This window comes from Dipodomys spectabilis, unplaced genomic scaffold (genome assembly GCF_019054845.1).
Source record: "Dipodomys spectabilis isolate Male_0828 unplaced genomic scaffold, ASM1905484v1 ptg000069l, whole genome shotgun sequence".
Classification (NCBI taxonomy): domain Eukaryota; kingdom Metazoa; phylum Chordata; class Mammalia; order Rodentia; family Heteromyidae; genus Dipodomys; species Dipodomys spectabilis.
The window spans coordinates 5064336-5087753 of record NW_024870746.1 but is presented as its reverse complement, the minus strand read 5'-3'; the positions used below and the strand labels follow the sequence as shown (position 1 = coordinate 5087753).

General features: G+C 49.0%; 1 protein-coding gene across 2 annotated transcripts in view; it reads right to left on the bottom strand.

Moving 5' to 3' along the window:
- Window positions 1-13763: 13763 nt before the first annotated feature.
- Window positions 13764-23418, bottom strand: part of Mef2d (myocyte enhancer factor 2D) — a 36417-nt gene continuing 26762 nt past the window's right edge. For both annotated transcript variants that reach the window (XM_042681574.1, XM_042681575.1), the window contains exons 9-11: window positions 17828-18074; window positions 17106-17412; window positions 13764-16787 (exon numbers count right to left, since the gene is read on the bottom strand). In XM_042681574.1, coding sequence (XP_042537508.1) covers window positions 16776-16787; window positions 17106-17412; window positions 17828-18074 — 566 coding nt within the window. In that variant the 3' untranslated portion in view covers window positions 13764-16775. The remainder of the gene's footprint in view (window positions 16788-17105; window positions 17413-17827; window positions 18075-23418) is intronic.

The window sequence follows — 23418 nt, the reverse complement described above, 5'->3', positions numbered from 1 at the left end:
GCATTTCCCTGTCAAGTACGAGGCTGTGAATTTACACACATACACACACACACACACACACACACACACACACACACAGAGGTTTCAGAAAGATTAATATTTTCCACTTTGGTGCAATATACATCTACTGAGCTCTTACTTTATATAGGGTACTGTAGGAGGAAAGACAATTCTTTTCTTTTTTCTTTTCTTTTCTCTTTTTTTTTCTTTTTTGTCGGTTGTAGGGCCTGAACTCTGGGCCTGGGCACTGTCCCTCAGCTCTTCAGATCAAGGCTAGTGCTCTACCACTTGAGCCACAGCGCCACTTCCGGCTTTTTCTGTTTATGTGGTACTGAGGAATCAAACCCAGGGCCCCATGCATGCGAGGAAAGCACTTTACCACTGAGCCACCTTCCCAGCAGTGCCATTTCCAGCGTTTTCTGTTTATGTGGTACTGAGGAATTGAACCCAGGGCTTCATGCATGTTAGGCAAGCACTCTACCACTAAGCCACATTCTTAGCCCAATTTTTTTCTTTTCTTTCTCCTCCTCCTCCTCCTCCTCCTCCTCTTCCTCCTCCTCCTCCTCTTCCTCTTCTTTTTCCTTCTGCTTCTTTTTTAACATGGACTCTCACTATATTGTCAAGCTGATCCCAAATAGTTGGGTTCAAGTAATCTTCCTATCTCAGCCTTCTGCATGAGCTGTGACTATAATTTCCTGGCTAGGCACTCACTTCTAGCAGAGAAGACAGTATTGCCAACAGAGTAAAATGTGGTCACCCATGAAATGAACATAATACTACGGAATAATAGAGGGAAGTTGCAAAGTTACAATATTAGATGTAGGGTCTTAATAAGGGGATAGCCACTTTTCCTTTATAGTTCTTGTGTGTACATGATTTCAGAAAAAGATCCTGTCCAAGGAAACACTGTTAACTAAAGGAAAGGTGGGGCTGAGAATGTAGTTAGTGGTAGAGTGGGTTCAATCTCCACCTCTGCCAAAATTTTTTTTTAAATTTTTTTTTTGGGTCCGGTCGTGGGCCTGAACTCTGGGCCTGGGCGCTGTCCCTCAGCTCTTCAGCTCAAGGCTAGCGCTCTACCACTTGAGCCACAGCGCCACTTCCGGCTTTTTTCTTTTTGCTTATGTGGTGCTGAGGAATCGAACCCAGGGCCTCAGGCATGCAAGGCAAGCGCTCTACCACTGAGCCACCTTCCCAGCCCCTCTGCCAAAATTTAAAGAAAGAGAATGAAGAGGAGAAAAAGGAGGAGGAGGAGGAGGGGGTGATGGTGGAGAAGAGCACCAGTGGCTCATGCCTGTAATCAATCCTAGATACTTGGGAGGCAGGGATTGGGGGGGTAGGAGGTAGAGAGACTTCATGATTCAAGGTCAGCCAGAGACTCCATCTCAACCAATGGCTAGGTGCAGTGGAAGACTGATGCCCAGGCTGCCCTATGGATAAGGCAAGACTCTATCTTGAAAATAGGCTAGGGAAGCCGGGCGCTGGTGGCTCACGCCTGTAATCCTAGCTACTCAGGAGGCTGAGATCTGAGGATCGCAGTTCAAAGCCAGCCCGGGCAGGAGAGACCGTGAGACTCCTATCTCCAATAAACCACCAGAAAACCGGAAGTGGTACTGTAGCTCAAGTGGTAGAGCACTCGCCTTGAGCTGAAGAGCTGAGGGACAACGCCCAGGCCCAGAGTTCAAGCCTCACGACCGACCAAAAAAAAAAAAAAAAAAGAAAATAGGCTAGAAAGGTGGCTCAGTGGTAGAGTGCCTGCCTTGCATGCATGAGGCCCTGAGTTCGATTCCTCAGCACTATATAAGCAGAAAAAGTGAGAAGTGGTGCTATTGCTCAAGTGGTAGGGCACTAGCCTTGAACTGAAGAGCTGAAGGACAGCACCTAGGCCCAGAGTTCAGGCCCCATGGCCAACAAACGAAAAAAAGAAAAAGAAAAGAAAAAATAACCAATAGAAAAAGGGGTCAGAAGCCGGGCACTTTTTTCAAGTTTTGCATCTTGCTTTGTTTTACTTATCATATAAGCATTCTTCTTAGGGTGGATCAAATCAATAATATACACCAACATAACACAACTCATACCTATTAATGAATCCTGTTAATTTGTTCTTGATAATGCGGGTTTTTTTTTTTTTCTTTTACCCAAGACTTGCTTTCACAATCACTTCTACTACTCTACTGGAGAGCCTTGTTATTTATTTATTTATGTTGATTGTAGGGCTTGAACTCAGGGCCTGGTTGCTATCCCTGAGCACTTTCACTCAAGGCTAGGGTTCTGCCACTTTGAGCCACAGCACCATTTGCAGTTTTCTGGTGGTTCAATGGAGATAAGAGTCTCGTGGACTTTCCTGACTGAGCTGGCTTTGAACTCTCATCCTCAGATCTCAGCCTCCTGAGTAGCTAAGATTATAGGCCTGAGCCACCAGCAGCCAGCTTGAGCCTTATTATTTTAATCTTGTTTTGCCTTTCTTTCTTTTTCTTTCTTTCTTTCTCTTTCTTTCTTTCTTTTCTTTCTTTCTCTTTCTTTCTTTTTTCTTTCTCTCTCTCTTTCTTTCTTTCCCTCCCTCCCTCCCTTCCTCTTTCCCTCCCTCCCTCGTTACCTCCCTCCCTCCCTTCCTCCCTTCCTTCCTTCCTTCTTTTCTTTCTTTCTTTTTGCCAGTCCTGAGGCTTGAACTCAGGGTCTGGGCACTGTTCCTGAGCTTCTTTTGTTCAAGGCTAGTACCCTACTACTTGAAGGCTGGGAATGTGGCCTAGTGGTAGAGCACTCTCCTAGCATGCATGAGGCCCTGGGTTTGATTCCTGTGGCTCAAATGTAGAACACTAGCCTTGAGTAGAAGAAGCTCAGGGACAGCGCCCTGAGTTCAAGCCCCAGAACTGGCACATACACACCCACACACAAAAAAAGCCTTTTCTATTACTTGAGCCATAGTGCTGCTTCCAGCTTTTTCTGTGGCACTGAGGAATTGAACCCAGGGCTTCATCTAAGTTAGGCAAGCCCCCTATCACTAAGCCTCATTCCAAGCCCCTTGTCCTCTGTTTCTTATAAACTTTTAATGAATTTTTTTTTTTTTTGGTCTGGTCATGGGGCCTGAACTCTGGGCCTGGGCGCTGTCCCTCAGCTCTTCAGCTCCAGGCTAGCGCTCTACCACTTGAGCCATAGCACCACTTCTGGCTTTTTTTTTTTTCTGCTTATGTGGTGCTGAGGAATCGAACCCAGGGCCTCATGCATGCAAAGCAAGTACTCTACCACTGAGCCACCTTCCCAGCCCTGTTTCTTATAAACTTAAAGAGTCTGTACACTGAAAAGAACCTTAGAGGGGCTGGGAAGGTGGCTCAGTGGTAGAGCGCTTGCCTTGCATGCATGAGGCCCTGGGTTCGATTCCTCAGCACCACATAAGCAGAAAAGAAAAGCCGGAAGTGGGGCTGTGGCTCAAGTGGTAGAGCGCTAGCCTTGAGCTGAAGAGCTGAGGGACAGCGCCCAGGCCCAGAGTTCAGGCCCCACAACCAGACCCAAAAAAAAAAAAAAAAAGAACCTTAGAGATTAGCTATAGCCACCCTTTACCCAGACAATCACTTCAGTAGTGCTCCTGCCCCTGATGATGGTCAGACAGCAGCTGGCTGTACAAGGTGCTATTGGAGGCAGCTCTTTTCCCTAAGAGACACTCGAGTAGTGAGAAATTCCAGTCACTCACCCATTAATATGTCTTCTGTGTTTTCTGTGCCAGACACAGAGTTTGGCACAGGAGAAATTTATCTGTGTAGGGCCCTATTAGCCTGAAGTGACTCTCAGTGGAGTTTCTTCATTTCCAACCAGGAGCTCAAAGGTAGAATGATGCCGGGCGCCGGTGACTCATGCCTGTAATCCTAGCTTCTCAGGAGGCTGAGATCTGATGATCGCGGTTCAAAGCCAGCCCGGGCAAAAAAAGTCCGTGAGACTCTTATCTCCAATTAACCACCAGGAAACCGGAAGTGGCGCTGTGGCTCAAGTGGTAGAGCACTTGCCTTGAGCTGAAGAGTGCGGGGACAGTGCCCAAGCCCAGAGTTCAAGCCCCACGACCGACAAGAAAAAAAAAAGGTAGAATGATTGTCTGGCACTTGAAATGCCGTAGGTTTCATCTGAACACTGAAACAGACAAAAAGTGCTTCTTTGAAATGTTAACCTGGAAATAATATTTATCTCAAAGATTTTTGTTGCATCATCTGGTTTTTCTTCAGACGGCATACATCATTTTTTGAGCTACTGGGTTTTGAACTCAGTGCCTTAAACTTGCTAGGCAGGTACTCTACCACTTAAGCCACTTCCAACCCTTTGTGCTTCATTTTTTCCAATACGTCTGGATAATATACTAGTGGAGAGTAGGAATCTAAGAATCTGCCAAGACGACAGAGGGCGCTATCGCCTCCTCAATCTGAGGTTGGGGGGGGGGGGGGAAGTTGGGCAGGTTTACGCATGCGCACATTCTCTTCCACCCTCTGGAGACACAGCCAAAATAGGTCTGAAGAACTGGGGTTCCCCCTCCCCCGCCCCCGGCCCGAGCCAAATATTTTGTGTACGCATGCGTCCTCTCTAGGCTGCAGTTGGCTGGTGCCACCATCAGGTACTGGAAGAGCCAATGGAGTGAGCGTGGGCATCCGCCTCCCGCCCGGCAGCAGAGGTTCCCGGACTGTCTTTGGGTCCTTTGTGTATGGACGCAGGGGTGGCGGCCCTTGTGTTGGTCTCAAGCGTCAGTTTAGGAATGAATGTCGGCTGCCTTATCTTTTTTGGCGGATTGTGACTGGGAGGGGAAGAGGGACCAGGCGACTATGTAAAGGCGATGGGCTGGCGACCTGAGCCGTGTCCGAAAGACTAGTAGCTTGCATGTCCTTTCTTGTTGCCTGAGGCATTTTGGCAGGCCTTTCCAGTCTTGATTGGTAGCCTTTCCACTGCCTTCCACCCTTTCGCCTTAGATGGAGATTTTCTTTCCTGCCCGGAACCTGATCACTCGATCACCCCGCCCAGCCTTGGCTGGTAGGGCAGGGACTGCGGGTAGTGGCCGGGGAGCCCGGGGCGGGGCCTGGGGCGCGAGCCCCGCTGCGTGACCTCCTCCAGCGCGCACCCTCCCGTCCCCTCCCCCTCGGGTGGCGTCGTCATCAGCTTTTATTGGGCACATGGTGGCTGCTGCGCTGTAAATAGGATTGTGGGCGGCCACCTTCCAAGGTGGGGACCGCGTTTTTATTACGAGAGGCCTTTAGAGGTGTACATTCTTGGAAGCAAATACTAAGCAAGGGTGGGGGCTGGTGGAGGGGGGGCGTAAATCCAGCTGGTGGCACTAAATCCTGGCTCCCTCCCCTACCCCTCCTCAAGACTGATCTCAACTTGACCTGGTAAAAAAGTGCGCTAGGCCTGGAGGAGAGAACCCCATAGGAGGCTGGCTGGGTGAGCTACCAGCGCCATCTTTAAGACTCTTGATTTACCAGCTGTGAAACAGGGCAGGGAATACATGTGTTCCTTGGCCGGGCAGTGGCCCACAATGATTTAATACTGCAAACATATAAGCAGGGATTATTGGCTCCAGTAGGAGCCACTTTGGAGCCTGGGGTGGGGTCGCCCTGTGTCCCTTCCACATCCGCTGTTCCTGAAACAAGTTTCCACAATCACAAGGCTGGAAAAGTTACTCAGCCCATGGGACTGAAGGGTGAGTCAGAAGAGCATAATCTACGGAGAACTGGCCGGGCTTCCTTGGCTGGGACACTCAGATACCGCCCTTTGCTTCTGGCTTCCTCACAACCTTTTCTTTAGAGGGTAGGAGCCAGTAGGTGCTAATTCTTCTGCGCACTGGTATCCGAACCTGGAAAACTAGTCCTATTCAGTGTGGCACTCCTTCAGGAACTGGTCCTACAGCTGTAAGGTGGTGAAGTTGCAGATTTTCCACACCTTTGAGTATATTGAATTATTTTTGGTGGTGCTGGGGTTTTAATTCTGGGACTTGCACTGGCTAGGCAATCATTCTGCCATTTCCCCCATGCTTCTTCCGAGACTTTTTTTTTTTTCTTTAGTTATTTTTAGGATAGGTCTTGGTTCTTTTTGCTAGCTGCCAAGATGGAGCTGGGATTACAGGCCTGTGCTACCACATCGTTCCACCTCTGAGTATACATTAAACAAGAAAATCCTTGAATTGGACAACCTCACATGCATTATCTAATTTTAGCTTCCCTAAACATGTATGTTAGGCACTGAGCCAGGCACACATTGATGAGGATGAATCAGCCCTTCAGTCCAGCTGTAGAAAGTAGAAACTATTATCTACATTTCCAAGCAGAATGAAATTAGGTGCTATAAAGGACAAAGATACCTCGGTCGGAGAACATTATAGTGAGGTGGGGACCTGGATGGGAATAAAATCAGGATAAATTTCTGGGAGGGAAAATGGGAGTGAAACCCTAAATGATAAGAATGATTTCAAAGAAAGAAGGCAAAGAAGAAGCCGGGCTCACGCCTGTAATCTTAGCTACCCAGGAAGCTGAGATCTGAGGATCATGGTTCAAAGCCAGCCCTGGCAGGAAAGTCTGAGACTTTTTTTTGTCGGTCATGGGGCCTGAACTCTGGGCCAGGGTGCTGCTCCTTAGCTCTTCAGCTCAAAGCTAGCACTCTACCACTTGAGCCACAATGCCACTTCTGGATTTTTCTGCTTATATGGTGCTGAGGAATTGAACCCAGGGCCTCATGCATGCAAAAGCAAACACTCTGCCATGAGCCACCTTCCCAGCCCTCCTTGAGACTCTTATCTCCAATAAACCACTAGAAAACTGTAAGTGGCTGGGTGTCAGTGGGTCACACCTGTAATCCTAGCTACTCAGGAGGCTGAGATCTGAGGGTTATGTTTGAAGTAGGCCTTGGCAGGCAAATCTATGAAACTCATCTCTAACCTTTAAAAAGCCAGAGGTGAAGCTGTAGCTTAAGTAGTAGAGTGCTAGCTTTGAGCATTCAAGGACCTCACACCTTAAGTTCAAGGCCCAGGACAAGCAAAAAAGACAGAACTGTTGTAGATTTTTGTTTTGTTTTGCCCTCATAGATCTCTTGTAGGCTAAATAAGTTCATCGTGTGTGTGTGTGTGTGTGTGTGTGCGCGTGTGTGCGTGCGTGCACGCGTGCGTGTGTGTGTGTGTGTGTGTGTGTGTGTTACTAGGGATTGAGGAACTTGGTTCTGCTGAGCAAGTCCTCTTGTTATAGCCTCAGCCCTTATTTCTCTATCAGACAAATAAAAGTATTTATCTCCAAATTATCTACTAAATTCAAACTCTTCTCTCCACCCCCTTTCTGTACTTGCCTTCCTCAGGTTTAGGCTTTCCTTATTTCAACTTCTACAGAATCCTAACTGGCCCCCAATCTATATTCCCTCCGAAAGCATTTTAGTCAGAAGGAACCTTTACAAAGCAGGACCGTATTTATCTTTGCTAAATACTTATCTTTTCATTTGGTTGTAGTTGCTGAGACAGGGTTACCCTACACTGCCAGGCTGGCCTTGAACTTAAAAGATCCTCCTGCCCTCAGGCCACTGTGTGTACAATCCATTGGCAGTTTTCCCACACCCTTAGTCTCCTAAACATCTAGCTGGAGCTTTCCGTAATGCAGTTTTTAAAAATTCTTAACTAGGGGCTGGGAAGGTGGCTCAGTGGTAGAGCGCTTGCCTTGCATGCATGAGGCCCTGGGTTCGATTCCTTAGTACCACATAAGCAGAAAAAGCTGGAAGTGGTGCTGTGGCTCAAGTGGTAGAGCACTAGCCTTGAGCTGAAGAGCTGAGGGACAGCGCCCAGGCCCGCGCCCCATGGCCGACAGGAAAAAAAAAGAAAAAAAAAAGCTAATTAATTAATTTTGTGCCATCCTGGGGTTTGAACTCAGGGCCTGAGCCTTGTCCCTGAGCTTGCTTTTTTTTTTTCCCATCTCAAGGCTAGCAGTCTATCACTTGAGCCACAGCTCCACTTTCAGCTTTTTGGTGGTTAATTGGGAGATAAGAATATCAAGAGTATCATGGACTTTTCTGCCTGGGCTGGCTCTCAGTCAGGCTCCTCAGCTTTCAGCTTTCTGCACAGCTACGATTACAGGCATGAGCCACTGCCATGCTGGCACCTGGATGTAACGCAAATCTTTATGGGATTTTTTTCCCCCACACTAGCATTGAACCCAGGGCCTCAAGCATGCTAGGCAAGTGCTCTCTATCACTTTAACTCTGTTCCCTGAAATGTAAATCTAGCCAATTTCTTTCTCTGTTTAAAATTTTTTGATGGGCTGGGAAGTTGGCTCAGTGGTAGAGCACTTGCCTTGCATGCATGAGGCCCTGGGTTCGATTCCTCAGCACCACATAAGCAAAAAGAAAAAAAAAAAGCCGGAAGTGGCGCTGTGGCTCAAGTGGTAGAGCGCTAGCCTTGAGCTGAAGAGCTGAGGGACAGCGCCCAGGCCCAGAGTTCAGGCCCCACGACCGGACCAAAAGAAAAAAATTTTTTTTGATGACTAAGCAAAACAGAGAGTCTTGACAACCAAGGCCCTTTATAATGACACCTCTGCCCAACTCTATGCTTTTTCTTTGATCAAGTATTTGATTTTCTAAATACCCATTCTCTCTTTATACTTTTACATGCCCAAGAAAGTCTTACAAGTTTTCAAAATCCAATTCATACACTTCCTCTAAGAAGCCTCTCTGATTTCACTAGTTTGGATTAGGGTACTGCCTCCACTCATTTCAAAAGTCTACTTACTGCTGGTTCAATTGTTTCTATCTCTACAGCAGATCAGGTCTTGCTTGCTCCTCTCTATTCTTTAGCATCTACCTAGAGCCCAACGGATGCACAGGGAATAGCATGGACTAAGCCTGAAAAGGGTTTGTGTCAGCTCTTTGAAGGCCTCAGGAGCCAGGCCAAGGAGTTTGCATTTCATATTGTGGTCAGTGGAAAACTATGGGATGTTATATGTTATATTCTCATTTCTGGGCCAATATGAGAACATGGATTGGAGAAAAGTAGGAACATGCAATGGTTAGCTCTGTTGTACAGAAACACAGGCTTAGAGCGAGAGTCAATACCCATGGCCACATAGCCAGCAAGTTTCAGAATCAGGAATTAAGATACTTTCTGGACTATGCCAAACCCAGAATTCATAGCGTACTTCAAGGGTTGCACAGTAGACAGGGCTACAAGATTGCCCATGAGTAGGTAGATAGGCAAGATCACATTTCAGCCACAATACTAAAATTTCTGGGGTCTTTTTTTTTTTTTTTTTCAGTCATGGGCTTGAACTCAGGGCCTGGGCACAGTCCCTGATCTCTATTGCTGAAGGCTGGTGCTCAACCACTTTTAGCCACAATGACACTTCTGGTTTTCTGGGGTTCGTTGGAGATAACAGACTCATGGACTGCCCTTCCTAGGCTGGCTTGGAACCTCAATCCTTAGATCTCAGCCTCCTGAATAGCTAGGATTACAGGTGTGAGCCACCAGTGCCCAGCTTCTCTGTGGCCTAATAAATACTTTTTTTGTGTCGGTCATGGGGCTTGAACTCTGGACCTGGGCGCTGTCCCTCAGCTCTTCAGCTCAAAGCTAGCACTTGACCACTTGAGCCACAGCACCACTTCCAGCCTTTTCTGCTTATATGGTGCTGAGGAATCAAATCCAGGACCTTATGTATGCAAAGCAAGCACTCTACCACTGAGCTACCTTCCCAGCTCTATAAACAGACTTTTCTATTCACTTGAGTCCCCTGGCATTGGACAACACCTTAAGGCAGCTTAGCCATCTTGGCTGCTTTGATCTTATGACATTCTACATTGACATATTCTTACCCAATTACAATAGAACAAGCCCTTGGACAATGGAGTACCAGCTGCATTTCAGAAGAGACATATTACATTATAGCCCAATAGCCAGAACTACTCTAAGGACTCCATGTGATGACATAGAGACTAGAGAACACCAGGAAGGGAAAAGGACAGGAAATAATTGTGGGCAAGAATAAGGCTTATCACATGGGGTGATGCTTGTACGGAAGGAAGGGCATCAGACAATCTTTGAGGCACAGAAACATACTGAACAGAAATATTTTAGAGGATCCAGCTGTTCTGGTCACATCAGAGAAAGATCCTCCCTCCCAAGGTAACAGGTGAGCTGGAGATTACATCTTCCCTGTAGGTTTTTTACCTATAGCAACATCTGGAGAAGTGTAAGGGCAGAGAAGATGCCCCCACTCAAATGGCAGCTGGCAGGAGGCCCCCATGCCTTGAAAGTGGGCCTCTCCACAGGGCATGGTGTCTGGCTCCCCCCAGGACAAATGATGAGCAAAAAGTGGACGCTGACTTAGCATTAGAAGCTACAAGCCAACTCTTCCACCTTTTTCACTGGTCACACCATGAATTCACAGTGGGAAGGGACTATACAAGGGAATAAACACCAGGAAGGGATTGTCTGAAGCCATTCTGGAGGACAGTATCTTCTTCTTCTTCTTTTTTGGTCAGTTATGGGGCTTGAACTCAGGGCCTGGCTGGGAAGTGTCCCTGAGTGATTTTGATCAAGGTTACGACTCTGTCAGATTTTAGCCACAGCTCCACTTAAGAGTTTTTTTTTGTTTTAGTCAGTCGTGGGGCCTGAAGTCTGGGCCTGGGCGCTGTCCCTCAGCTCTTCAGCTCAAGGCTAGCGCTCTACCACTTGCACCACTTCCGGCTTTTATCTTTCTGCTTATGTGGTGCTGAGGAATCAAACCCAGGGCCTCATGCATGCAAGGCAAGCACTCTACCACTGAGCCACCTTCCCAACCCTTTTTTTTTTTTTTGGGTCCGGTCGTGGGGCCTGAACTCTGGGCTTGGGCACTGTCCCTCAGCTCTTCAGCTCAAGGCTAGCGCTCTACCACTTGAGCCACAGCGCCACTTCTGGCTTTTTTCTTTTTGCTTATGTGGTGCTGAGGAATTGAACCCAGGGCCTCTGGCATGCAAGGCAAGCGCTCTACCACTGAGCCACTTTCTCAGCCCTTTTTTTTTTATTTTGTAGGTCATGGGGCTTGAACTCTTAAGAGTTTTTGAGTAGTTAATTGGAGATAAGCGTCTCATGGGGACTGTCTGCCCAGGCTGGCTGGCTTCAAATCACAATCCTCAAATCTCTGCCTCCTGAGTAACTAGGATTACAGGTGTGAGCCGCTGGCACCCAGCTCTTATTCTGTTCACTGTCCCTCTATCCCTGCTGCTTGCTGAAGTCTGCAATAACCTTGTGAAGGAGGTAGGATCAGCAGATGGTGTTTTGTAGATAAGAAGATCTGAGGCTCGAAGACATTTTGTGGCTTGTCTGACTCTACTGTTACAACTCCATGTTCAGCAACAATAGCTAAACATGCAGTGTGAATTTTAGACATTTGTAGACCTCTTCTGGCTACTAAATCCCTCACTCATTTTGTTTCTGAAGCTCCTTAGTTAGCATAGGCCAGCTTTAGAGGAGTGGCCAAACCCTGCCAATAGCGAACCACTTCCTCTAGTCCTCACGTCTAGTCCTTGGCCTAACTGTACTGTGGGGATTTAATTTAGGGCATCACATCCACAAGGTACTCATCATCTGAGCTACCTCCAGCTCCTCCTTTACACCTTGTTTTCCTCTGTTGATGTTAATCATGGGGCTTGAACTTGGGGCCTGGTGCTGTCCCTAGGGTCTTTTTTCCTCAAGGCTAGAGCACTACTACTTTAAACCACAGTGCCACTTCTGGTCTTCTGGTGGTTAACTGGAGGTAAGAGTCTCATGGACTTTCCTGCCCAAGCTGGCTTTGAGCCACAGTCCTCAGATCTCAGCCTCTTGAGTAGCTAGGATTATAGCTACGGTTGGTTATTTTTATTTTTTTGGTTGGTCTTGGGGCTTGAATTCTGAGCCTGGGCACTGTCCTTCAGCTCTTCAGCTCAAGGCTGTGCTCTACCACTTGAGCCACAGCACCACTTCCGGCTTCTTCTGTTTATGTGGTGGTGCTGAGGAATCGAACTCAGGGCCTCATGCATGTGAGGCAAGCACTCTACCACTGAGCCACCTTCCCAGCCTGGGTTGGTTATTTTGAAGGCAGGTTCTTGCCTTATGCCCAGGTTAGCCAGGATTGCAATCCTACTCATGCTTCTTTGCCATTGGGTGTCACAAGTATGCACCCTTGCACCCAGTTGCTGAATGAGGTGGAGTCTCACAAACTTTTATGCCCAGTGTGGCCTCAAACCTAGATCCCCTGATCTCTTCTTTCCAATGTGCTAGAGGGGCTGGGAAGGTGGCTCAGTGGTAGAGTGCTTGCCTTGCATGCATGAGGCCCTGGGTTCGATTCCTCAGCACCACATGAGCAAAAAAACTGGAAGTGGTGCTGTGGCTCCAGTGGTAGAGCACTAGCCTTGAGCTGAAGAGCTGAGGGACAGCGCCCAGGCCCAGAGTTCAGGCCCCATGACTGGCGGAAAAAAAAAAAAAATCCAATGTGCTAGAGATTTTTTTTTTTTTTTTTTGGGTCCGGTCGTGGGGCCTGAACTCAGGGCCTGGGCGCTGTCCCTCAGCTCTTCAGCTCAAGGCTAGTGCTCTACCACTTGAGCCACAGTGCCACTTCCGGCTTTTTTGTTTTTGCTTATGTAGTGCTGAGGAATCGAACCCAGAGCCTCAGGCATGCAAGGCAAGCACTCTACCACTGAGCCATCTTCCCAGCCCCGTGCTAGAGATTATATGCTTGAGCCACTGCCCCACCTCTCCTGGGGTATTTAACTGGACATCAAGTTAAACCTAGGGCTGTCTCTTTCTGGAAGAAATTCAGACACTTGAGGAACTGGTAGCACCTTCCCTCATAGATGACCAAACAAGTCTACTAACCTCCCAGCTGAGGGGAAGCACTGGCCTCTCCCCATGCCAGAGCCACCCCAGGCCTGCCTTCCCCTCCTTTGTTACCCCCCAAAAAAGCAAAACCCAAGCCAAAGTATCAGAAACGTGTATTCTTTTTTTTTTAATAGTAAACCTCTTTACAACAAATATAGTGAAAGAGTTTTCAAACAAAACTCATAAGAATCTCAAGGACTTTGTCTTCTTATTGTGTAGAATACTAAGAAAGCATCACCATACAGCACGAAAAGAAATATTGAAAACAAATCAACAGCCACACACTTGGACTCGCCCTGCCCAGGACTCAGGAGCCCTAGGAGTGTGGGTGATTGTCGGGTTTGGGAGTGGGTCACCTCTGTGCTGTCCCACCCCTCCCTCCCTCCCTTTTCCTCCCCCCTCCCCCCCCTGGGACTTGAATGGGGGTAGAACAGAGAATCCAGATTCTCCAAGGAACATCCCACCCCACCCCCCCTTCCCCATACAAATCCCAGTCCTTCCATTCACTGCTTAGGGGTGGGGAGAGGCAAAGAGAGGAGAACAAGGAGTTCCCAGGCTCCATGTCTCCAGGCCTCCATGACAGCTCCAATCCCTCCACCCCCTTCCCCAGGGGATTCCAAGGAGTAAGTTAAAAATATATAGATATAGATATTTCTAGATACACTTTTACATCATTTCTGTCTCTCCAAACAAATAAATAATCAGCAAGAGAAGGTGCATTACTTCCTTCCTGTCCAAGATGGGGAGGGTTGGGTGGGGGCCAAGGGTCAGTCTCGCTGCATTGAATGCACTGTTGGGGGGGGCAGGAAATGGTGTGTGTTCCATTGAGGTGTGTGGGGGTCCTCTTGCCCACTGTCCCTGAAAGCTGTGGGAAACTTGGGGAGGGGTGGGGAATTGAATGACTCCAGTGATTACTTTGGCAAATGCCCAGTTTTTTTTAGAGAGTGGGTGGGGGCAAATTTGGCTTGTGAGAGGAAGAAGAAATTAAGTCTCCACTTGAGATTTGGGTTCTCAGGGACCCATCCATCTGGCCAGCCAGTAAGTAACCTCTACCCCTAAGAAAAACCTTGGGATACTAAATTGCAGAAATGTCACATATTCACTCACAGACCAACCCCTCTTGTCAGGGAGAGAAGGGGATGGACACACACACACACACACACACACACACACACACACACACACACACACAAAGTAGGTCTGTCTTCACAAGGCAGAGAGAGAAACTGGTAACTGGTGAATATTGAAACAAGAACTACAGGGGTCCTTAGCCTACCCCCACTGCACTTAGTGGTGGCCAAGCTCAGCCTAGAAAAGTATACAGAGTGATGGTGGGAATAGCCTAAGAGGCCAGTCATTTGATATTTATTGAGCACCTATCATTTAACCATTCACTCATTCAGCATTTATTGAACACCTACTATGTACCAGGCACTAGGCAAAGCTCTGAACAGCACATGTGCACAGAGCTACACCCTAGCTTCTTTCAAAGCCCTGATCAGTATTTTTCCCCCTTCAGCGCTGAGGATGAAATCCAGGACCTCATGCATGCTAGGAAGTGCTCCACCACTGAGCTATACCCTTAGTCCCATCAGCTCTTGAAACTCCATCTAAGAACCGTAGGGAGAGGTGGGCCAAAGTCCTTGCCTAGTCAGTGAGTGAAGCCATGAATAAGAAAGATCACCGTATAGTGGAGGACAAAGCTTCAGGGAGAAAGAGGACTTAATTTTGCTCTGAAAGTAGGAAAGGAAGGACAACTCCAGGAAAAGGAACGGCATGTCAAGGTGTTGGGGACTAAGTGGACGCTGTGTGTTGAAGCAAAGGCTCTTGGAAGGAAGCCCTGGCAGAGGTAGGCTGTGGGGATAAGTAAAGTGGGCCGACTGCCAAAGGCCCCCTAACTGCAGTACGAACACATCCAAGCTGAGGGCAGGAGTAGAAGCTAGTGGGATCACAGAGCTTGGAAGCCAGGGCTGAGGGGCTGGCACAGCCACCTGTCCTTTTGTAAACACACATCCAGCCACACAGACATAGACATAAGCCTCGGAGCTCCAGTCATACTAAGAGTCACCCAGCCAGGCTCAGAGGCACACAAAGGTACATACCCCCTGCAACCATACACACATACATAAATACAAGGGTATACTACACCCAGACACATAAAATACCAGATGCCCTCATGAGCACACTCAGGTTGTGTGTGGTCACACACCCCTCTGCTTCTGGCTCCTTCTTTGCATCGTGTTGAAATACTGCAAGAGGGTGGGTCATAGGCAGGCAAAGACCATAGTCTATCACAAAAATGGATCTTGTCTAACTCTATGCTCCAAATGGGAGCACTGCCTCCCTGGGCAGAGGGGCTGGGCTTGTGTGGAGTAAGAGGGTAGGCCTGTTGGCCTAGGCCAGGCCGTTGAGGGCGTGTGGCAGAACAGAAGAGGCCAGGGGCCTGCCCCCTCCAGTTTGATCTCTAATCCAGCCTGAGTCTCAGGATTCTGTATTTTCACTGCCCCTGGGCCCCTACCTGCAGCCCCACTGAGGAGGCAGCAGAGCGGGCAGACTTGGGGAGGGAAAGGGAGCAAGAACAGCAGAAGAATCTCATCTGTACAGTACGGGCCATTTGAGTCATTATTATTACAATATACTTTGACAAAAATAGAATCTCATTTCATATCAATACAACAACAACAACAACAAAAAAAAAAACCAGTTTCCTGGACTGTTACACTGCTAAGGTTTTCCAAAGGTCGCTATTTACAATTACAGTAGCCAAGAGGGAAGGTGGGATGCAGCCTGGAGGCGGTGGGACTAGGAGGTAGCAAGACAATGAGGGTGCCAAGAGCAGGGAGCTGGGGCAGAGGAACAAGGAGGAGGGGCCCGGGAGGCCCTGGACCAGTAGACCTCACTGTGGGGGCCTCCTGCCTCTGCACACCATCCCAGTGTCCACTCCTCTGGGTCAAAGTGCCCTCTCCATAGCTGCCCCACGGATGGAAGGCTCTAGCTCTCAAGCACCCCAGAGGAGCTTAAGGCTGACTGGCCCAGCCCTGAGGCTACCTCACTGGAGTTCCTCTCCCCAGTCTCCCTGCACTTGTGGCCAGCTTATGGGGCTGGGTCAACTGAGGGATGGGGAGCTATTGCACTGTATATCTTAGAGAAAAAGCTGGGGGGGAGGACCCCAGTTCATCCCTTGCCCAGCCCTTCTGTCCTTCTCAGCCCTCTCCTCATGGTTGTGTCTGTATCTTCAATGTGCTACCAGAGAGGCTCCACCTCAAAGCCCTGCCCCAGCTTCAGAATCTCAGGCAGCCTTCCCAGCACCCGCAGACCTTAGGGATGCAGCACGCACAAGGATCAGAGTGTTTGTGTATGTGTGCAGAGGAGGTGGGGGGGGGGGGGCCAGGCTTGGGAACTGGCCTGTGTGCCTACCACCGCGTGAACAGCCCAGAAGCAGAGGACTTCTGCCTCTTCACATTCCCCTTGAAACACAAACCCACCATCAAGCCAACTTTGGGGTTCAGTCTGTTGTATGGGTTTTTGTTGCTTGGTAGTTTTTGGTTCTTTCCCTCTGTCTGGGGGATGGGTGGGAGGGCTCCACATGCAGGGCTCGGCACCTGTCCTTTCCCAAAGGCGTACCGGGCTCCCCACCCCCTTCCTGCAGCATATGTGTACAACGTGCAAAGTGACCCCCCCTTCCCGCAAAAAGAGAGCCCCCACCAGTGAAAATGGTGGGGGGCGGTGAGAAAGGGGATGAGAGCATCCCTCTCTCCAAAGCGAGAATCCAAATTAAAAAAAATATAATAATAATAATATAATAATTATACACAAATGTAACCGTCAACAGGACATGGAGCACAAGAAAGGAAGTGGGGGTCGAGCGGGAGGAGCCCAGGACAGGGAGGGGTGGGCGGTGAGATTGTCAACTCTTCATCAGGGAGGCTGAGAGGAGGGGGGGTGGGAACCGTCACTTTAATGTCTGTGAAGAGAGGAGATGGAGAGGGGATGTGAGGGGAGGCCCTGCCTTCAGTGTATACCCCATTCCCTCTCCCATGGGGCCAGGGCTCTAATGCAGGGCCAGCTGTGAGGGTCATCAAGCACGGATCTGATGCTGGGAGGGAGGAAAGGTGGGCCTTTGGAGGGGTAAAGGGGAAAGTGGTGCTGGCCCCAAAGGGCTGGTGGAAGGGCTACCCGGCCACAAGGCCTCTCAGGTGGGAGAAAAAACAGGTTGGGGGCACATGGGGCAGTCCCTGGGTGTAGCAGACACTGGCAGACAGGAAGGGTGATGCTACAGTACCCAGGTATCAAGCCGCATCCTCTTCACAGCCGAGCCCTCAGCCTCTGGCTCTGGGGCTGGGCGCAGCAGGCCCAGTGTGGGCCCGAAGTCCCCCCGTCCATCATCCCGATCCCCGGTCTCATAGGATGCCCCTGCAGGGCTGCTGAGACCGTCACCAGGCTCAGGGCGGGCAGCCGGGAACACAGCTGGAGGAGGCGGCGCAGGGCTGCGCTCCCGGCTTGGGGACACCGGTTCTGACTTGATGCTGATGTGGGGGTGAGTTGTGACCGTGAGGGCAGCACCCACATGGGGCAAGGGGCTGCCTGGGCTGGAGGCAGGCAATGGGGATAGGGTTCAGAGTGAATTACAGACAAAGATACAAGACAGAGCAAGAGAGGACAGAGATATATGAAGGGAAAGAGGGAGAGACACGTGGATAGAGAGAAGAGGGTCAAAAGAAGGGGAGAGAGGGAAATAAGTAATATTAGTCCCATTCGATCCCATGACACTTTCTGTGCCCAGCACACCCTCCACCCTCATATCCTCCCTGGGCTAGCTGGAGGGAGGGGCCCAAGCTAAAGCTGTCTCCTGGATCTGTGTGGGCCAAAGGCTGCCACTTACATCTACACAACCTCACGTGTCATCTACTGAATACAAACAACCTTGAAGGGGACCCATTCTCCAGAGGACCCTCTTCTCCTCACCCCCTTGGAATCCCTGTGGAAAGCCTCCTGAGGACTCACATGAGGTTGCTGAGAGATACGGGGACCAGGTGGGGCTGTTGCTGAGGTGGCTGCTGCGGCTGCTGAGGCTGCTGTGGCTGTGGCTGCTGTGGCTGTGGCTGTTGTGGCTGCTGTGGCTGTGGCTGTGGTTGCTGTGGCTGCTGTGGCTGCTGGGGTTGTTGCCAGGCGGTAACATTGCCTAGCGACAGTCCCCCAGGTGAGCTGAAGGCTGGTAAGGAGGAGAGCTCTGCACTGGTCAACTGGTAATCTGTAGGAGAGAAAAGGAAGGAGAGACTGTGAGGGGCCTTGCAGGTGAGAGGCAGGTGGTGTTTAACCACTTATGTGAAGAATCAAGAAACCCATAAAAATGGCACTCAGAGTTAGAAGCACAAGTCAGTAATCATGAGGTGCTTTAAAAAAAAAAAACAGGATAAATAAAGGTGATTTTTAACATAATGTGGAACTTTAAAAAAAAATCATTTGTAGGTATCACTTTTATAATGACAATTAGGAAAAGGCAAGGCAAGGGGAGGTAGGTAGACAGGGAAGGTCTACCATACTTTAGATAAAGCCTCTTTACTTAGCTCTCATTGCCTTTCTGCGGCAGCAGAGCAGTGAGCCCTGGAAGCAGGGCTGCCACTACCACCTCACCTTCTGTGCAGGCCCCATGAGTCTACAGGCCATGCATGCTCAGACAGTAGCAGGGACTAGAACCACCATGCTCAGAGACAGGGGACATGTATCGTGTCTTTTATCCAACCCACACACTATGAAAGCAGAGGAGCCTCAGGGCCTAGGGGAGGGGAGGTGCACCAGGGGTTGATGTTCTGCAAAAGTGCAAGAGGGAGACAGGTGCTGGTCACATCGGTAACTAGCTATGCAGGGGGCTGACATCTGAGGATCACTGTTCAGAGCCAGCCCAGGAAAATCCATGAGACTCTTATCTCCAATTAACCACCAGAAAACCAGAGGTGTCACTGTGGCTCAAAGTGGTAGAGTACATGGGGCTGAGAAGGTGGCTCAGTGGTAGAGTGCTAGCCTGGGATGCATGAGGCCCTGAGTTCAATTCCTCAGCACCACATAAGCAGAAAAAAGCTGGAAATGGCACTGTGGCTTAAGTGGTAGGGTGCTAGCCTTGAGCTGAAGAGCTGAGGGACAGCACCCAGGCCCAGAGTTCAGGCCCCACAACCGACCAAAAAAAAAAAAAAAGTGGTAGAGTGCTAGCCTTGAGAATAAAAGCTCAGTGATGACACCCAGGCCCTGAGTTCAAGCCCCACAGCTGACAAAAAAAGTGCAAGAGGGGTACTCATTGTTTCACCATTTACACAGCAATGTGATGCTGTCATAGCCTGTTTGGGACAGTTTAGAAATGTCCTCCTTGAGGCTACACAGTGAGAGCAGGAGGGACATGCTACCAAGAGGGTGCCCCTCCAGTCATCCTAAGCTATGCTGTGTTGGAGTCATTTCCTTCAGCTGTTTGTGTAGGGAAGATGGTATTATCTCTGCAACACAGCTATAAGGTAAAAGGCATGAGCTAAACTTCCTGGCTACCTCCACTGACAAGCCAGCTGAGTGAACCTGGGCAGGTTACTTACACTCTGCTTAGAAACCAGGACAGTAATCCTACTCCTATCTCTAGGAGCAGCACAGCTGCTGGGAAGACTAAGGACATAGAAGACACACAGAATGGTGTCCTGCTCATAGTAAGCTTTTAAAGATTTACCTATTCCCATGTTACAAATGAAGCACCTGCAGCCCCAGGTCACAGGGAAGGCTGGTGGCAAGAACTTGGACAAGAGGGGCTGGGAATGTGGCTCAGTGGTAGAGTGCTTGCCTAGCATGCATAAAGCAGTACCACATAAACAGAAAAAGCTGGAAGTGGAGCTATGGCTCAAGCAGTAGAGTGCTAACCTTGAGCAAAAGGAGCTCAGGGACAGTGCCCAGACCCTGAGTTCAAGCCCCATGACTTGGACAAGACCCCAGAATTCTCTATTACATAGTTTTCTTTGCTAATTTTGCAGTACTGGACCTCATGCCTATGGACGGGTGCTTTACCACTTGAGCCCTGTATCTCCAGCCCTTCTTTTTTTGCATTTATAGTTATTTTTGAGATAAGATCTTGTGATTTTGCCCAGGCTGTGATCATTTTATTCACGCCTCCAGGTAACTAGAACCATAGGCACACATTCTGTACTTGTTGGTTAAGACTGGGGGCCTCACTAACCTTCCCAAAGCTAGCCTCAAACCATAATCCTCCTTAATCTCTCGCTCTTTTTTTTTTGGTTTGGGTCCTGGGGCCTGAACTGAGGGCATTATCACTGAGCTTTTGTGCTTGAGCCTAGCACTCTACCACTTAAGTCACAGCTACATTTCTAGTTTTTTGGTGATGACAAGGAATAGTCTTCAAACTTCAATCTTCAAATCTCAGCCTCTGGAGTAGCTAGGATTACAGACATAAGACACCAGCACCTGGCAATCCTCCCTAATCTTGATCTCTGTCTCCCAAGTAATAGAACTACTTTATATTTAAAAAGCAGAGTAGGGGCAAATGGGGGCTCTGAACAATTTTTTTGTTTGTCTTATGCCAGTTATAGGGCTTGAACTCAGGTCCTGGGCACTATTCCTGAGTTTTTTGCTCAAGGCTAGTGCTCTACCACTTGAACCACAGCTGCACTTCTGGCTTTTTGTGTTTAATTGGAGAGGAGAGTCTCACAGGCTTTCCTGCCCAGGCTGGTTTCAATCCATGATCCTCAGATTTCAGCCTCCTAAGTAGCCAGGGTTACAGCCATGAGCCACTAGTGCTTGACCAGAACTGATATTGTTGTTGTTATTGTTGTTGCGTTCTATCTTTTAGGAACCAATTATTTTATTTTATTTTGTTGGTTGTGGGGCTGAACTCTGGGCCTGGGTGCTGTCCCTCAGCTCTTCAGCTCAAGGCTAGTGCTCTACCACTTAAGCCACAGCGCCACTCCCGGGTTTTTCTGCTTATGTGGTGTTGAGGAATTAAATCCAGGGTTTCATGCATGTGAAGCAAGCACTCTACACCTGAGCCACTTTCCCAGCCCAAGAACCAATTATTTTTACCTCATGTTTTACATACATGCAAGCCAGACCCAGAAGGCAGTGCCTTGCCTGAGGTACCTCAGAGAACACAACTCTTTGCCCTGCACTGCCCATTCAACCACTGTATCCACTGGGAAGCTTGGATCCCAAGAGCCAGGAGGAACTTGGCCCTGGGCCACTTGGCTGCCCCCTCAGTCTGCTCCCAGAACCTCCACAGCCAGATATCTCCAGCCAGTGTCAACAAGGGGCCAGGTTCATCTTTTACCCAAAACATTACCACAGCCACATCATCCCCAGCCAGAACTTGAACAAAGGCCAGGACTTTAAATAGTGAACAACTGAAAACCCATGTGTTCACTGGAGTTTTCTTTATATACTGAGGGTACCTGAAAATACCTGCTATCTAAACTAGATACTCCTGTAGCAACAACTGAAGCCTGGGCTAGTGAGAGCATATGAGAAAGCCCACTCTACAGGGCTCGGAAGGTAGGCCGAGGGCAGAAACTGTTTTCACACCACAGTAACAAGTAGGAGTCCATAAGACCGCCCAGCTAGCACCTGTCCCAGGTTCACTGACACCAACTAATTGCCTTCATGTTTCACAAAAACTGCTGGAATCAGAAAACAGCAGAAACCACCTGAAAATGAGACTAAGCTGCTCTCCACCAAGTGTGCAGGTCCACCCTGCCTCACTCCAGCCTGGAGGAAGAGAGTTTTTCTCCTTGACCTGACCCTAACAGCAGCACTGACAAGGCCTCAGTCCCTTTGTCCACAGAAGCTCAGCCCACAGGAGACCATTTTGGTAGCAGTTCCATTTGAGCTATGAGCCACAGTAACCGGAAGTGGGTATGTATGTGGGTACATACATGAGGGACAAGAGGCTCACAATGTGGACAGTACAATTTTTACCAGCATCACAGTCTGGCCTCAGTATGACGCAGGCCCTCCAATTCTCTTACCTGCCACTGAGAACTTAGGCTGGAATGTGTATGTGTACCTGTTTGTGTACTGATATCTGTCCCTAACCTGCTTCAGCTCTGGGATGGGGCTTGGGAATGAAGAGGAAATGGAGTAGAGTCTCCTGGTCTAGTCTACTTTCATCACAGAAACAGCCCTAACAAAACACTCACATCAGAGAGGCCTGGGGGAAGACAAAGGTCTCCTTAGTGGGAAGGAGCCCACTGTGCACAAATGCTGTGAAACCAGGTGACACTCCTTTTCCCTACCAGGAAGTCCCTTTTGATGCAGCAATCTGGAGCAAGGATGGTAAAGTGTAAGGCTGTTCCCAAGCAGGTGTGAGTGGGTAATACAGCCAGAACAAGCTCTGGAGACCCAGAACAAGCGAGGCACTAGGTATTCTGTTTGAATTCTTCTATCCAGAGGGCCTCTCCCATGTACTTGAGACTCTTCACCTTCAGACATGCCTTCCCAACTTCCCCAGTCTTCTGCCTACCTCCCCTTTATTATTCTACCACCAAGTCAACGTGGTAGGGGGTGCAGTGGGAGTGGTGGTGGTGTCGCTTTCTCCTCTTCTACCCTTGCCCAGGAAGCTGGCAAGTGTACTCTGGCCAGTTTACCCTTCTTGTCTCCTCTTCCTCATCCCTTCATTCTCCTTCCCCAGGAAGCCTTTGTGTATGCCATACCATGTCTCACTCCCCACTCCTCAAACATGTAGTCTAGAAAGCCTGGTTGGCCCGGGGCTGGGAAGTTGGCTCAGTGGTAGAGTGCTTGCCTTGCATGCCTAAGGCCCTGGGTTCGATTTCTCAGCACCACATAAGCAAAAAGAATAAAAGCCGGAAGTGGCGCTGTGGCTCAAGTGGTAGAGCGCTAGCCTTGAGCTGAAGAGCTGAGGGACAGCGCCCAGGCCCAGAGTTCAGGCCCCACGACTGGACCCAAAAAAAAAAAAAAAAGAAAGCCTGGTTGTCCTAAATAATTCAGCTGAAGCCACCTCTGTCCTATGCCCCTCCTCCTCACATTGGAGGCTTCCTTCCTTCCTCCTATATTAAAAAGAAAGGGGGCTGGGAAGGTGGCTCAGTGGTAGAGTGCTTGCCTTGCATGCATGAGGCCCTGGGTTCGATTCCTTAGCACCACATAAGCAGAAAAACCCCAAAGAGACACTCAAGTGGTAGAGTGCTAGCCCTGAGCTAAAGAGCTGAGGGACAGCGCCCAGGCCCAGAGTTCAGGCCCCACGACCGACAAATAATAAACAAACAAACAAATAAATAAAAATAAAGGATGCCAGGCTGGGAATGTGGCTTAGTGATAGAGTGTTTGTCTAGCATGCATGAAGCCCTGGGTTTGATTCCTCAGTACCACATCAACAGAAAAAGCCAAAAGTAGCACTGTGGCTCAAGTGGTAGAGCACTACCCTTGAGTACAGAGAGACTCAGGGACAGTGCCCAAGCCATGAGCTTAAGCTCCAGGACAGGCAAAAATAAATAAACAAATAAATAAAGGATGCCCAGTTAAGTTTGAATTTTAGACAAAATAATGCAGTTTTTATAGCCTAAGTATGTCTTTGGGACATCTTTTAGCACAGGAATGTCTAC